General features: G+C 42.1%; 3 protein-coding genes across 5 annotated transcripts in view; 2 read left to right on the plus strand and 1 right to left on the minus strand.

Annotated features, from left to right (window-relative positions):
- Positions 1-16978, plus strand: part of LOC148368310 (uncharacterized) — a 165581-nt gene that overhangs the window by 114188 nt on the left and 34415 nt on the right. The gene's annotated exons all lie outside the window — the stretch shown is intronic.
- Positions 1-16978, minus strand: part of LOC148368316 (uncharacterized) — a 310091-nt gene that overhangs the window by 4770 nt on the left and 288343 nt on the right. The window contains exons 1-3 of one of the 3 annotated variants that reach the window (XM_088330294.1): positions 6749-6771; positions 5824-6125; positions 2645-2737 (exon numbers count right to left, since the gene is read on the minus strand). The exons of 1 other annotated variant lie outside the window; for it this stretch is intronic. In XM_088330294.1, coding sequence (XP_088186420.1) covers positions 2645-2737; positions 5824-5884 — 154 coding nt within the window. In that variant the 5' untranslated portion in view covers positions 5885-6125; positions 6749-6771. Of the gene's footprint in view, positions 1-2644; positions 2738-5823; positions 6215-6748; positions 6772-16978 lie in introns of those variants that run through there. One more of the 3 variants, XM_088330293.1, reaches the window with a different exon arrangement.
- On the plus strand, positions 7122-12937 carry LOC148368317 (uncharacterized). The gene is made up of 3 exons (XM_088330325.1): positions 7122-7329; positions 8388-8480; positions 10188-12937. The coding sequence occupies exons 1-3, from the start codon at positions 7260-7262 to the stop codon at positions 11936-11938; spliced, it is 1914 nt and encodes a 637-aa protein (XP_088186451.1). The 5' UTR covers positions 7122-7259; the 3' UTR covers positions 11939-12937.

Genomic DNA, 16978 nt, shown 5'->3' on the forward strand with positions numbered 1-16978 from the left:
TTTGACGCATCACTTACGCTTATCACATACTCTTGCAAACTTCCCAACCTTCTCAATGATTCCTCAGAACCAGCCACGAGCGCTGTGTCATCTGCAAACAGCATCTGACTTACCTGCTGCCACACCGTTATCCATCATCTTTACACCTCTGCCAAATACTCTCGCATTCACCTCTCTAACCACGCCATCCATGTACACATTAAACAGCCATGGTGACATCACATACCCCTGTCTCACACCAGTCAACACAGGGAACCACTCACTTGTCTCACTCCCTACTCTTACACATGCTCTGCTGTTCATATAAAACTCTTCAATGCTTCCAACAACTTTCCACCAACTCCATACATTACCATCATTTCCCATAACGCCTCTCCGTCAACTCTGTCCTACGCCTTTTCCAAGTCCATGAAAGCCAAATAAACATTCTTACCTTTTGCAAAATATCTCTCACACTCCCGTCGTACTGCAAACACCTGATCCACATGCTCCTCCATCACCACCTCATTCGTTCTTTCTCTCGCTCTCTTAATCAAGACTCTTCCATACAGCTTACCCGGCACAGACAACAAACAGATACCACTCGAATTGCAACATTCATACTTATCACCTTTGCCCTTATAAAATGGCACCACACATGCACTACACCAATCAACAGGAACCACACCACTTAAAAAGCATATATTCAACAAGCCTACCGACCAGTCAATCATGTCCGTGCCACCTTTCTTCAAGCATTCAGCAGTACAGCCATCCAACCCAGGTGCCTTCCCCCCCTTTCATTTCTTTCACTGCCTCTTGCACCTCCCATGTTTCCACAGGCTTCACATTTCTATCACCCAACACGGGCATTCTCTCCATACCGTCGATCGCCTGGACTCTCACTTCTCTCCCGTCCTCCACTCCTCAAAATACTCATCCCGTCCTGACTGCCAACCAGCAATCTACCATCCTTATCTTTCACTTTCTCTTCCTTTCCACACTCATCGTTTCTTACTCTTTTCACTTCTTTCCGGAACACTTTTCTCCTTTGCTCAAAGTTCACTCCTATCTTTCGACACCATTCATCATTTGCTTTCCTTTTCGACTTTTACCAACCTTTTCTTCACTTCACGGCACTCTTATCTTGCAGCCACTCCTCAAAGGTACGTCTCTTCTATGTCACAGGCCCTGATACCTCATCATTCCACCATTCACTTCCTTTCCTAACACCTCGAACAACTTTTCTCATTCCGCACACTTCTTTTGCACTAATCAACACTGCTTCTTTAAATCACTTCCATTCCATTTCCACATTCTCCACTTCCCTTCTACTACTCCGTTCATGTGTTTGGGTGCTACAGGGAAGGTTTGGTAACGATATGTCAGCTTAAGGGTCAGGTGGACTGTTCTTGTTTTACTTTTCATCGTGTCAGACTTTAAAGACCCCTACTATACCTGGTAAAATGGCATTAAGATACTAATAACGAGGCTGTCATTTACTCACTGGAGGGTTCTCAGGGCCAAGTGGGAGGAATGGGATCGGACATTTGTTTCCTTAATCCGCCGTATTATTCTGTATGGTAGTGTGTCGGCGCAAACCTATACGTCAAGTACACGCAGTGTGACATGATACAAGTACGGAGTGTTAACGCTTCAAAGCGTCTGAAAAATTAAATAAGACTATCCTCTCTGTATAGTATGGTACTACGACAATAGATGTACTGCACCCCTTAATGAAGAAGTACAATTTAATGATCAAGCATTCAGGTTAAGAATTAATCAAGAAATCATGATGAACTCAAGACACTTGATTCCTGAAGAGTCAAAGACCTTAAGACCCATGAGCTCACTCGTGCATCGTTCCACAAAAGGTTTGAACCCGACAGGCCGAAAACCTGCACCGTTGCGTTTGGCGGGTCACGTCGCCGTACGGATCGGATTTCGCTTCATCGTGCAGCCCTACTTACCGCCGTCACTCGGTATAAACCCTAAATACCGGATTTTCGCGCCCATAAAAGTCTCCGATTTTCTTCAAATTGTCGCTTTTGGAAGCAACAGAGGTAGACCGGCTCGGTGGCCTGAGGGTTGGGCGCCCGCTCCCCGGAACGGGAGGTCACAGGTCCGAGCATCATTACTCGAAACTTTTGGGGGTAATATCAGAGGTTTTGGTGATCTTCCCCCCAAAATCATCCTCAATGACTTTCGGGCGCCTCTCGTTTGATTGCCGTCATCTAAAACCAACTTGGGAGACAGCGCCCTCAGGGTGTGAAAATGCACAATGTAAAAAAACCCAAGCGGTGCCTGGTTTTGAAAGTAAACGTTGCGTCGCCACGGTGACCACGTGACAGAATATCCGCTTTGGTTTGCGCATCCCTACGCGTCGACGTCAATTTCTCGACAATTCGGTCAAGCGGAAAGAAAAGGATATGGAAAGTTGAACCTGAAATGAACTTGAAGCAGTTTTGGAGATGACAATAGCCTATTGTGTGTAGACATCTGGCGGAAGTCTTGACCCGGGGGCGGGCAACCATGACGAGTTGTTTGAGCAATGCCATAAGGAGCTTTCCCTTTTTGCCATATCTCCTCGCTGCGTATTTATTGGGGCCACGCCCAACGACGTTCCCTCCGGAATAAGGACGTTGCCGAAAGTAAAACGACCAACCTGCTCTGTTCAACACAATTTGGAGTATCTTGTAAACAGTTCCTGGACACTCTGGTTCCTGCCATGCAGTAGGAAGATGGTCTTCACCGATGTCTGAAAAACACAAGTCAAATGGCATTTATTTGTGACGAAACGCACATCAACCTGATCTGAAAGCTACAAGAGGGCAAAGAAAGACTCAAAAAAGGTCAGGATGCGGAAAATGAAGAAACCTTGGGAAGGGACCGCACATGAAATATACAGGAAGTCATGGAAACAGGTTTCATACATGGTTTTCATGGCCAAATTCGAGCAATTTTCAAGCACTCACAAAGGCATTTTTTTATTTTTCTCCAGTACCTCCAAAGGGAAAAAAAATCCAGCGGCCACCAGAGGACATTTTTTGTTGTCGTCTTGGATGATTAAAACAAAGTTGCTATCTTGCTCCTAGCGCATACTGAGTGCTATTTTGGGATGTTCCCATCCACGACCTACGATCTTTGTGTGTGAAGGGGCTGCTATAAACTGACATTGATTCAGTCATTGTGCTTCGACAATGCCCGAAGGCGTTGCATAATAATAGATTTCAAAACGAAAGAAAAAAAAGGAAGAAGGTAATGAAAAGCAGAAAAATGAACCAAATTCGGACTCATTTTTAGGATACGAGTGCATTCAATCTTTCAATCGACTGCTGATCTTTTGCTTTTTGTTTCACTCATTTGACTCAGAATCTTTTGTGTGCTTTTCATATGTGTCTAAATCGGTCAAGAAGGAATTCCAAATTGTCTATTTTAGCACTGAAGATTTAATATTTGTAATTGATGTGTTCATGTTTTGCATTTTCAGGGATTTTGTCTTCAGCGTGTAAAAAGCTTATATTGTTTTACAATTTGTTTTGGTAAATATGTGACTATTTTGACTTAATGTGTCCTTTGGGGATCCCCTGCAAACATATATGACTAACTGTTGAATAATTTGGTGGATAATGTTATATTATTCTTGCCAAAAAAAAACTTCTGAGGGTCTGTTAGGGAGCCGGCTCTTCTCAGTAAACCGAGCCAAAAGAGCCAGATTACTAAATAGAGTTGTCCTCTTGAGCCGCTTCTTCATTTATTGCATGGTCTATAGAGTCAGACTGCCTATTTCGTGGCAATGGCGACAATTTCAAGCACTTCACCCAAAACTCAAACTTTTTGCTGACCCCAAAAACACAACATTAAATTTCAAGGCTTTCAAGCACTCGTACAAACCCTTCATACGGTTACATAGCAAATGCCGATATGGTTTTCACAAATACGCCCAAAGAAAAGGCAAACCGGGGCCGAGTCTCCGAAAACGTGTACACTTTATTTGACGGCGCTGTTGCCAGTGGTGGTGCGTGAGATTTAGAAATAATCTAAAAAATGTAATTCACTTGTTTGAGGGAGGGAATTTCAGGTTGCGGAATGCTCTATTAGCTCTTATCATAACATTAGTTTGTGTGCGTTTGCGATTGAGGGAGAGAGTAAAAATCCTGCTAAAGCGATGAGCTGTTACCATAACAGTTGTTGGTCAATCCGGCTCTGAAACGGGAGTGCCCGGACGTTTCGATCCCAAAGCTCAGTTGAAATGGCGATGTACTTTTGCTTTGAAGTCATGTTGGCATTTAGCATTTGTTTAGCGTCAAGAAATCGGGGAACTATTGAAGTTTCGATTCGACTTCATACGAGTTGCAGCTAAACCATTTTATTTCCCGCACTTTTGCTTTTTAGTTTGAGTGTCATTTCAGGGAGCTATAGAGGGCTCCGAGCTCTGTGCTAAAAATAGTAACACGGCTTCGTGCCGCCATTTCGGAAGTCAACCGATCAAAGCGGTGATAGCGAGAGGAGCAAATATTGACTCGGTTTGTCTATTGATTTACTCAACTAGCTTCGTTTGTGTACGGATTTTGTCCCTCGACACTATGGAAAACGACGTGGAGAGTTTAGACAAGCGAGCACGCGAGCGGTACGCTGCGAAGTTGCATTTTATTGGACAATTGGATCCCTACAAAACTAAAAACAAGGACTGGAAGTCTGATCCCGATGTGTTGCCGTGTGTGACTTACATCGAACTTGTCTTATTTTCCACCCAAGTCCCTTTTGTGAACTGAAGGATTTTCAAAATGACAAAAGTATGGAAGCCTACGACAGATAATAATAATAATAATAATAATTTCCTTGTATTGTCATTCTGTGTAACAATGTACACAGAACGAAATGTCGATTGCACCTGACCCGTTGTAGCGAGCCGATGCAGCCGCAGCCAACAGAGGGCGCCGCCGACCACTTTTTAAGTCTTAGGAATGACTCGGCCGGGGCGCGAACCCCGACCTCCCAGTCTCAAAGCGGGCGCCTTACCATCTAGGCTACTGAGATTGGTGTCTGGTTGGGTTCGGGATGTGTCTGTGCACACGAGCGAAGGTGACAAAAACAAGATTGTGAAAGGGAAAGTTCTACATTCTCAGAGTTTGTCTCAGCCAAGAACCATGGATCATTGGTGACAAGTCATCGTCGATTCTGTGTGAAGAATATTTTTTCAGAAATGTTACTCAAGAAATAACACCTACTGTATTTAACCTAGCCATACTTGAATGGTGTCGACAGATGTACATAGGCTACACGTGTCCCATAACCTTTTGAAAATGGATTTCTACATCATAAGTAATTCAATTTACCTGTCAGAAAGTGGTCAGAACAAACACGAACACGGTCAAGCTTCCGCAAATCGGACCGGTTGATAGCTGCCAGCCACATTCGTCTTCGCCGTTGACTTTTCTCCTGAGCTTCAATCCTTTGATCGTAAACACACTTCGGAAGTCTAAAGAAGCCCTTCCCAGCCAACAATAACGCACGTATTCTGCATTACGATGTAGAATCTAACTGGTTCGCTGAACAATGACACTGAGGTGAAAAGCTTTGTTGACTTCCAAAATGCCCACCAGCAAATGCATTGTGGGTAATCTTAGGACCTCAAACCCCCTCTATTGAAGTTTTCATGCCTTCATTTGATTTCCTGCACTTTTAGTATTTGCTGCAGGTGAAAAACGAGTTATATCCTGTAAAAGGTTGAAAACAAGTTGTATTGGAATTTCAAACCACTATTCGTTCTTTCTTTTGAATCACTAATATTAAATTTTGGAAAGCATTGTTATTGTAGCAGAAGCAAAAAAAATGTCCAACCTTCCCCGAGCTCTTTGGAAAAAGAGTCCTCTCCTCGCGGTCCTTCCTCACTGGAGCGCATTCTCTCCGAATTTCAACGAAAAATATCTCCAACTCGGGGTTAAAAAGGACCACAAGGTGATACTTGAGTCGAGTTGACGTCGTTTGAAGTCGACTAGAGGAATTTCTCGACATTTTCTTTTTCGGCAGCCATGACACCTTCTCCTTCGAAACCCCACCGCAATGGATTGTGAGTAGACGTGGCACGGATCACATGCTGCGTTCACGAAAATGGGTATTTCGGAAGATCCTACAAGATACGACTGAAAAACGTCTCAGGAATGTGGGTTGGGTAGAGTTACTTGAACTGGATGACTTTCAATGACTTTTGGATGACTCCAATACCAAATATGCTCATAAAAGACAAAAGAAACTAAATAGGAATCAAATGACTCCATTTTGTGTAGGCTCGGGGAGTAACGGAACACACAGAAGGGCAAAAAGCTGTTTGGATTGATTTTCATTTTTTTTCTGTGGCATTTGATGTTGGTTTTGCCGGAGATGCAAGTGATCAGAGCCAGGAGAGAAATCTTACCACGTGTTGTGAGTCATCATTGTATTCCTATTTAGTTTATTTTGTCTTTTATATTTGGTATTGGGGTCATCCAAAAGTCGTTGAAAGTCATCCAGTTCAAGTAACCCTCCCCAACCCTGCTTAACAGATGAAGGCGGTACCAACATTTTTAACAGTAATGCAACAAAAACACGGATTTTGTGAGAATTCCAAAAAATGTAAATGAAAACACATTTTCAACTCTGTTACACCAGCAGGTAGCACTGTTGGACTGCAGGACACTCATACACAAACTAGACAAAAATATTTCAGCAGGAATTTCAACAGAACAAAACTTATGAATACACCCGTTACTGCTTTTTTTCTTTTTACCTTTTTTTACAATTTCCTTTTTTACAAATGTTGCCTTAACAAAGTCGTTCACCGGACGAATCGAGTTATTTTGTCGCCGACCGATCTCGTCTTCTATGTGTTTTCTGTTGCTGCGTTCCCGAAAAGACGACAACTGAGTTTTCCAACCTCCGACCAGGAGAAATGCTATGTAACACGACTTTTCAACCAGGACCTTACACCTTGAGTGTCTTTCTGATTACATTTCCCCAGTTGAGGGCTAAAAAGCCCCGACTTCCTAAATTATTAAGACGCTTTTTAGTCGTATCTGGTAGGATTTCCCAAAATACCCATTTTCTTGAACGCATCATATGATCCGTACCACTTGTACCCACAATCCATTGCGGCGGGGTTTCGAAGGAGAAGGTGTCATGGCTGCCGAACAATAGAATGTGGAGAAATTCCTCTAGTCGACTTCAAACGACGTCAACTCGACAGAAGTTTCGCTTTGTGGTCCTTTTTAATCCCGAGTTGGAGTTTTTTTCGTTGAAAGATGGATAAAATGCGCTCCAGTGAGGAAGGACCGCGACGAGAGGACGCTGTTTCCAAGCAGCTCGGGGAAGGTTGGACATTTTTTTTTGCTTCTGCTACAATGACAATGCTTTCCAAAATTTTGCAGACTGGCCAAAAAGTCGACCATTGATATGAAAGAATAGTGTTTTTTCATTCAAATACAACTCTTTTCAGCCTTTTACAGTAAACGACTCGATTTTCACCTCCAGCAAATACTAAAAGTGCAGGAAATAAAATGAAGTTTAGCAGCAACTGGAATGAAGTCGCATCCAAACTTTATATTGTATATATAATTTGTAACTGCGGTGTAGCCGTCCCACCAAAGATCCCCATTCGGGCTGGACTGCATGATGAGGCTTAATAGAGTTGCTGCATATGAAATGAGTCACACACAACACGTGGTTTCCTACCATTGCTGGCTTTCAACACTATAAGGGGAATTAGCATTTTAGCACAACATGCAATGTCCGGCAAAACTAACACAAAAGGCGACAGAAACAAAACAAGAATAAATCCAAACAGCCTGACAACATCAATCACATTACTGTGCATGTAGAGAGATTTGTCAGCTGTGGTTTTAATGTTTACAATTAACTTTTTTCGGAGCACCGAAAGATCGTGGCTTACCGTTAGCGGCAAACTGTAGACTGCCAATTACATAATCAGAAGCCCAAACTTTACCCCATATCAGCTGGTGGCGCTGTTATAGCAGCCCTTTCACACACAAAGATCGTAGGTCGTTGATGGGAACATCCCAAAATCGCACAAAGTATGTACTAGAAGCAAGATAGCGACTTTATTTTAATCACCAAAGACGACAACAAAAAAACTTTCCTCTGATGGCAGCTGGATTTTTTTTCCCTTAGGAGGTACTGGAGAAAATTTTTAAAATGGCTTTGGAAGTGCTTGAAAAGTGCTCGAATTTGGCCATGAAAAAAAGTATGAACCCTGTTTCCATGACTTCATGATATTTCATGTGCGTTTCCTTCCCAAGGTTTCTTCATTTTCCGCATCCTGACCTTTTTTTTGAGTCTTTCCTTGCCCTCTTTTAGCTTTCAGATCAGGTTGATGTGAGTTTCGTCACAAATAAATGCGCTTTGTTTTTCAGACATCGGTGAAGACCATCTTCCTACTGCGTGGCAGGAACCAGAGTGTCCAGGAACTGTTTACAAGATACTGCAAATTGTGTTGAACAGAGCAGGTTGGTCGTTTTACTTTCCGCTACGTCCTTATTTCGGAGGGAACGTCGTTGGGCGTGGCCCCAAAAATACGCAGAGAGGAGATATGGCAAAAAGGGAAGGTTCCTTATGGCATTGCTTTAAACAACTCATGATGGTTGCCCGCCCCCGGGTCAAGACTTCCGCCACGCAATAAGCTATTGTTAGCTCCTTCGTGTTCATTTCAGGTTCAACTTTCCTTATCCTGAGTTATAATTTGCTTCCCACAACACTTGACATCTCGTCTTTGGCCGTCGACCTCCACCGTACTTTACTCTGTCTCGCTCATTCTTTCAAAATACGTACCTTATTTCTAAATCAGTCACATGCGCTAGGGCTGTTTTGAAGACGACACATTTGCCTAATGGTGAATATTTTTCATATTCGCGAATCTTTTTATTATCGGCGATCACCGTCTATTTTCTCTCCCCTCGACCGAATTGTCTAGAAATCGACGTCGACTTTCTCATTTCATTCATCACAAAGACATCGCAGAAGTCGCGGGGACCCGACTGCAGCGTGCAGCTTGCCGGTCTCTTCATCGTTTATTTACGCTGAAAGCAATAACCCTCCGATTTCGTTGTCTTTTTGTATCATGACAAGAAAGACTATCCAACTGCAGGTCTGTTTTGATTTTTACATCTATAGTTGCTATTTTGTAACTCTCTGTCTCTAGGTACGTCATCCCGAGTCACGTTGGCACGTCACAATGTTTGTTTTCCCTGGAAAAAAAAATCTAGCGCAGAAAATGCACTTTTCTTTTCAAATCAAAGATCGCCCCCGAATTGCAATTCCGGTCTGAGAAATGGCAACTACAGTGGAACCTCGGTTCTCGACCATCATCCGGTCCAGAACCCTGTTCGATCACTGTGATCTTTTTTTCCATTAAAAATTATGTGAATCGTTTTCATCCGTTCCAACACCCTGAATGGTTACCTTGAATGTTTAACGGAAACATGAAGCTAAACCGGGCTCATCGTACGTCTGCGCTATCGTAATCTTCCGTACGAAAGATGACGCTAAAATGAACGTGTCAAAATAAAAAATATAGGATAAAGAAAAGAATTAGTGATAGATTTTTTTACCTTTGTGGTGGTCAGCAGAAGGCCCAGGCAATTCGTTTTAAACTATCATGCATTGTATTTACGATATTGTTCTCTCGTTCTCTCATACTTAACATATTGCGCAGAAGTTTGGGGCAATCATTGCAAAAGTTCACAAAAGTTATCCTCCAAAAACCTGCCATTAGAACCATACGCAGGGTAAGATATCGGGATCATACTCCAAATGTCCAAATGATTCAAATTGGATGATTTAGTCAAACTTTTCACTGCACAACTGTTATTTAAGGTCAACAAAAACATAGTGCAAGAATACATCCAAAAATGATTCACTCAAAAAGTGGGAAGTTATAACTTAAGGGGATGTCGTAAATTCCAAATCCCAAGGTGAGAACCACCAGGAAAAGTGTGTGTGTGTCTGCGTGCGGAGTCAAACTTTAGAACAATTGACAAGACGATCCGAACAAAGCCTACCACCTAGTGGTCATTTCATTCCCAGAGGACTAATACTTACTTATCAGTAGCGCCAAAGCCTTTAGAATTTTTTCAAGTTTTGGCACTCGGGGACAATGCTTCTGAAAACTGAACGAATTGAGGGCAATACAAATAAATGTGACTTGTGTCTTGCAGACGTCAGCCGAGAATATCTTGCTACTGCGCGGCAGGAACCAGAGTTGCCTGACGTTAAAAATGAGGAGGATCTGAAGCCTTATCACGTTAAGCAAGAGATGGAAGATGGGGAGCCTGTTCACGTTAAAGAAGAGGAAGATGTTCCAGTCTTGCGAGTGACCGGGGTCCGTTCAACCGCGGAAGATCAAGGTCAATCTGAAGATCAAGGTCAACCTGAGGACAACGGTCGGCAGGAGTTTCTAAGCATCAGCTCCCGTCAACACGTGGAAACGGAAGATGACGACACGTCCCGCTCCGTAAACGCTGAAGGTGGTAACACATGTTCCCAGTGCGTGAAAACGTTTCGAAGCAAGTATTATATGAAGTTGCATATGAAATTCCATGCTGGCGAGAAGCCTTTTTCCTGCTCAGTTTGTGGTAAAGGATTCACTACAACTGAGAGTTTAAACAGACACACCAGAAACCACACTGGCGAGAAGCCTTTTTCTTGCTCAGTTTGTGGTCAAAAATTTGCCCAAAATGGGCAATTGAAATCACACCAAAAAAAACACATTGGTGAGGAGCCTTTCGCCTGCTCAGTTTGTGGTAAGAAATTTTCACAGAATGGGCACTTAAAAATACACACCAGAACCCACACTGGCGAGAAGCCTTTTTCCTGCTCAGTTTGTGGTCAAAAATTCACACAGAGTGGGCACTTAAAAAGTCACACTAGAACCCACACTGGCGAGAAGCCTTTTTCTTGTTCAGTTTGCGGTCAAAAATTCACCCGGAGTAAGCACTTAAAAGAACACATTACAACCCACACCAGGGAGAAGCCTTTTTCTTGCTCAGTTTGTGGTCAAAAATTTGCCCGAAATGGGCATTTGAAATTACACCAAAAAACACACACTGGCGAGAAGCCTTTTTCCTGCTCAGTTTGTGGTAAGAAATTCTCACAGAATGGGAGCTTAAAAATACACACCAGAACCCACACTGGCGAGAAGCCTTTTTCCTGCTCAGTTTGCGGTAAAAGATTCACTAACAGTGGGGGCTTAAAAATACACACCAGAACCCACACTGGCGAGAAGCCTTTTTCCTGCTCAGTTTGCGGTAAAAGATTCACTAACAGTGGGGAATTAAAGATACACACCAGAACCCACACTAGCAAGAAGCCTTTTTCCTGCTCAGTTTGTGGTAAAAGATTCACTACAAGTGGGAGCTTAAAAAGTCACACCAGAACCCACACTGGCGAGAAGCCTTTTTCTTGTTCAGTTTGCGGTCAAAAATTCACCCAAAATGGACAAATGAAATTACATCAACTAACACACACTGGCAAGAAGCCTTTTTCCTGCTCAATTTGCGGTCAAAGATTCACTAAAAATGAGAACTTAAAAATACACACCAGAACCCACACTGGCGAAAAGCCTTTTTCCTGCTCAATTTGCGGTCAAAGATTCACCAAAAATGTGAGCTTAAAAATACACACCAGAACCCACACTGGGGAGAAGCCTTTTTCCTGCTCAATTTGCGGTCAAAGATTCACCAAAAATGTGAGCTTAAAAATACACACCAGAACCCACTCTGGCGAAAAGCCTTTTTCCTGCTCAATTTGCGGTCAAAGATTCACCAAAAATGTGAGCTTAAAAATACACACCAGAACCCACACTGGGGAGAAGCCTTTTTCTTGCTCAGTTTGCTGTCAAAGATTCACTACAAGTCAGAACTTTAAAAGACACACATTAACCCACACCGGCGAGAAGCCTTTGATTTGACCTGTTGACATTGTGGTGAAAAACAAAATATATTGTCAGGTCATTTTTATTTGTGACGCCCTTAATCACAAGAGTCTCTAAGGACTTCACAGGTTATTACACAGACTATTTTTCAGACTATTATTGGACACTAGAAATGACACACAAGAACCCTCACTGGCGAGAAGACTTTTGCCTGCTCAGTTTGTGGTCAAAAATTCACTAACAGTTGTTAATTATGAACATTCAATTGGTTAAGTATCATACAGGTCATCTATAGGAAGATAACGGCCACAAAACCTTTTGCCCTCACCTTTTTTCAACCACTGACTGCTACCGCGTCAAAAAAGCCACATTCTTTCACAGTAAGTGAGCAGACTCTCCAGCTGTATCATAAAGATTTGCGACCCCAAAGTCTTCACAAGGGTTTAAAAGATTTATGATTTCCAAATGCGCCATGTTTCTTGATAGATGATCTATTTCATCTCTTGTCCCCATAAAATTTTGTCTTTTATCAATAATTATAATTATCATAACAACAAGATGGCCGACCTAGATCCCAAGGGTTGGGGTCCGTTCTCACTAGAGCCCCAAAGCTTGGAGAGCCTGTGGTTCTCTCCGTCCCTGTCGTCCGGATGAGAACAATCCCCGTGAAGTCCGCCGCCAAAAGAGATGGGAAACTTTATTTCGTCATCTTCCTGGTTGGCCATGTGCTGCTTCTCACACTCTCCTCACCTGAGGGACTTTTTTGTTCTCAAAAGTACACAAGAATGGTCAACCTGTCTTTAGTATTTTTGGCAAATCTCCCATATTGGCACGCTAAGAAAACAATCCCATATCATTGAAATGGGTTTATTATCTTGATACCGGGTGCATTGATCATTACTGTTAACCTGTTGCATCATTTCTTCCACTTTCCATCACTGAGTGCTTGTGTCAACAATGTGCTTTATTCTTTTGTTTGACAATTTTTTTTTGTCATGTGAATAAAACGTAGTTTAATAAAATCAAACTGCATTATTTTTGGGTTGATATTTTTCTTCTGAACTGATCACTATCCATATCAAATAACTCCAAAATCGATCGATTAAAGTTGAAAATACATTGTGTTTAAAGTTGGACCCTTCATGACAAACACTAAACGCAGGCTATTTCAAATGAATTTGTGTCGGAAACCAATAGCACCGCCTGCTGACTGAATTGGTAAGATTATGAACCAAATAAATATCATTGAAAGCCATATGGCAATGGGTTGTTATTATGGCCATAAAAGAGTCAGAAATCACGTTACGAGTGATGACTTTTGCCAGAATCGAAACTTAACTCTGTGTTAAGTCACAATAAAACAGAAAAGGGACTTGGATTTTCCTGGACCAAGATGAAGTTGAGACTGGAACCGGAAATCACCATGACCGCGTGGTAAGACAACATGCGACCGAAATATGAAATGTTATGAACTGAGCAAGCGCGTGGATAAGAGAGTACTCGGTTGGTTGGACACATAGAGAGGATGGATGAGAAGCCAATGTTGAAGAGGATCTACAGGTCAGGAGTAAATGGAATGAGACCAAGAGGATTGATGGTGTTATTAGTGCACTCCAGGAAAGAGGTCTTAATTTTATGGAAGCTAGAGCTCTTGTTGGTGATAGAAGGGAGTGGAGAGATGTTGTGAAAGGATAGTGGGATTGTGGACGGGTTCTTAAGGATGGACTGGGCACCCGTATGATGCGGCTGGGGTAAACCAGCGATTGAACAGAAGAGTGTGTGGCTGCTTTCTTGTGTCCGATTTCATCTGGAGGGACGACTTAGGTGCCGAGGTGCCTAACTTCTTTGGGCTGGCCATGGTCCCAATTTTTTTTTTTTTGCTATTTTTTTCATTTTATTTATAAAAATGTCTTTTGAAGTTTGGGATCCAAATTTTCACGGTACCAGGTAAGGCTTCAAGCTATTGTCTCACCTGTTAGGACACCCACGCTACACTCATTTGCGGGCATTTGATTGCAAAAACAAATTCAGGCAAGAAAAAAAACCTTTCTATATCTGTGTGTTCCAATTTGATGATTGATGATTTAATGTTAGTAGAACTTGCAATGGGCACAAAATGTTATGTACATATACATTGAAGGATTTTATAGTTTATACGATAAAATACAAGTTACATTTTTTTAAACGCAATAAAGATTTTCACTGAGTGAGCTTAAGGTCACGCCGTTTCGAATGCGAATGTTTTGTTTAGTTCTGTTGATAACAAGACTCTAACGGAGGAGGCCAGACACACAAGGACAAACATCGAGGCGAGGTGGTGGAGCCCACGTGGGGGGTTTTCCTGACGCGCCGGCTCGCGGAAAAAGGCGCGGGCTGGAAGAACTGCAGAAGATCGAAGGAGAAAGGAGGCTCGACGAAGACTTGAGCGACACTAATTCGGCGCTTTCGATGGAGTTAATTATTCAAGAAATTAAATCTGCCCCCGTGTGAAAATGCCGGGTTCTTGTCTGTCTTTTCACAAAAAAAAAATGAGCACGCATTGTTAGGTGAATGAAGTTTATGTTTGGTTAATGGAGTCAGATAACTAAATCGAATAATTTGGTAAATGCTACATTTTTAAGATTCAGATTCAGATCTACTTTATTGTCATTCTAGTACACGTGTATACAGAAGGAAATGTCGATATATCTGACCCGCACAGTTTCTTTGAATGTACAGATATAAATAAAATGTTGTATTGAGTTGGAGTATTGAGTGCTAATAATATACTAAATAATTATGGCTATGTATAGTATTTTACAGTAGCGCAAATAGTGCAAGAGGAGTAGCGAACCAGATGTGCAAAATGGGCAGTCAGGTAAACAGCAACAATAACACTGTAACAATAACACTGTAAGTACAATAGTGAAGAGAAACAGATGTGCAAGGAGTGGCATCTGTGCCGTGACCCGTGACTTCCATCAAACTCACCGAACCGAGGACTGTCCTACCTGCCACATCAGCTCACAGTATTTGAAATTTTAGTTACATGAGCGATATTGTTTAGCTCATTACGGTGCAGTGTCACGGTGATACGCAAGCTGCTGATTTATTTTGTGATTTTGAGTTATTTACATTTTTTACTGTTAATCTTTGAAACATGTTTAATCAGAGCAATGTGTTAGCTCCACAATTTGACACACCTATTCACTTTGGCATGTTTACCCCCATCCCATCTGATGATAGTTCTACCCCAGGTGGTGTTACACATAGAGTAGATGTGATTCCTAATAATATATATATATATATATATATATATTAGAAATGTGTTGCTATTTTGGCCATATACAGTGGAACCTGGGTTCTGGACCATAATCCGTTCCAGAGCCCTGTTCGAAAACCGATTTGTTCGATCACCGAAATCATTTTTCCCATTAAATGTCGTGTAAAATCGTTTTAATCCGTTCCCCACACCCTGAATATTTACCACGAACGTAAACATGAAGCTAACCCGGGCTAATCGTACGTTCGCGTTAGCGTCATCTTCCGTACGAAAGATGACGCTAACGCGAAGGTGTCAAAATAAAAAAATCAGCTTGTTTACACGTCATTTAGCACCCGGGTCTCCGCCACTAGTGGTGAGCGCTTAAAGGATAAAGAAAAGAATTATGAATAGGATTTCTTACCTTTGTGGTGGTCTGCAGAAGCCATGCTCTATTCACTCAAAAGAAGGGAAACTCGCACACCTTCTTCATATTTTGCTATTATTTCTTTCTTAAATGCAATATGGGGGGCAGTAGCTCAGGAGGTAGAGCGCTCGTCTTGGGATCAAGGGATCACAGTTCGAATCCCGGCTCCTCCGTGTTACCTGTGGAAGTGTCCTTGGGTAACACACTGAATCCCCAATACCCCCAAAAAGCACGTTAGCGTCTTACATGGCTGCACGGCTGCTATTGGGATATGTGAAGCACAATGTAAAGCGCTTTGGGAAGTCATTGACTTGAAAAGCGCTAGAGAAATGCGTTCATTAGTTGTACGCACTACTCTCTGCTAGCACTGACCTTCTTCCGCGGCATCATTAGGGGTTAAAACACTCTGTTCACCGATATTAAAAACGAAAGCAAAAAGGAGTGCGTGTTGCCGTGACAACAGTTCTTCACAAGGGGTGGGGGCAATCTACACGATCTACACCTGTACACCGCTCAGAATCGCCCCTAGCATACCGGCGTTGGAACTCCGCTTTTTCAAATGAAAAGCTGAGCAAGAATTTCTCCAAATTTTTGGTCGAGAACCAATTTGTTTGAACTGAGAGGAGTTCGAAAACCCAGCTTCCAGTGTATTCATATATATATATATATATATATATATATATATATATATATATATATATATACACACCCTAAATTCCGGACTATAGAGCGCACCTGATTATATGCCGCACCCTGCATGAAAAGAGAATTATGCCAGAGCCCCTGTCCCAAAATCAACAAACATACCACTTTAAACTTGTCTCTTTCTTGCAATGACTCAAGATCGGTTAAACTCCTTTTGACCCTTTTTAATACAAATATTGGTTTCAAAACCAGATGCAAGCATTTATTTTGTAAAAACGTCACAACATTCTGCAAACAGGGAGCCTGATGTGCTTACCTTTGGCGAGAGATGGGAAGGAGTGCTTGTACTCTTTGCATAGCTCCACCCATGCCTCCCACTCACCCAATCAAATGACTAAGTTATCTTCCGGTGTTTTGGCGTATTTACAGTTCTGTGGATTCATCATAAGGTATCTGAACACTGAACACAGATTACATAGTGAACTTTTATATAAAGGATTCTTTAGCGTTGTACAGCTAAAACGAGTTTTTTTCCCCCATTTTTTTGTTTGACACCTTGACTGTAAATTGTAGTGAAAAACGTGCCATGTATATACTGCGAAGTAATCGATGACCATTTAGCTTTGGATTGGCTTTACGTGAAACTGAATAGGAGAGGACAACCAAGTTTTGGACAAGATGAAGAAATTTTGCATGCAATCAAATCTGTCTCTGAGCCACAGATACTCGTAGAAAGAGCCATATATGGCTCGCAAGCCATAGG

This window comes from Urocampus carinirostris, chromosome 3, assembly GCF_059441175.1.
Source record: "Urocampus carinirostris isolate Australia breed hairy pipefish chromosome 3, RoL_Ucar_1.0, whole genome shotgun sequence".
In the NCBI taxonomy this organism is placed as follows: Eukaryota; Metazoa; Chordata; class Actinopteri; order Syngnathiformes; family Syngnathidae; genus Urocampus; species Urocampus carinirostris.

Bases quoted from the DNA above. Each gene is read 5' to 3' on its own strand.
- LOC148368317 (XM_088330325.1), top strand. From the start codon at position 7,260: ATGGATAAAATGCGCTCCAGTGAGGAAGGACCGCGACGAGAGGACGCT. The intron at 7,330-8,387 runs GTTGGACATTTT...TTTGTTTTTCAG, and splicing joins TTCCAAGCAGCTCGGGGAAG to ACATCGGTGAAGACCATCTT. The intron at 8,481-10,187 runs GTTGGTCGTTTT...TGTGTCTTGCAG, and splicing joins AATTGTGTTGAACAGAGCAG to ACGTCAGCCGAGAATATCTT.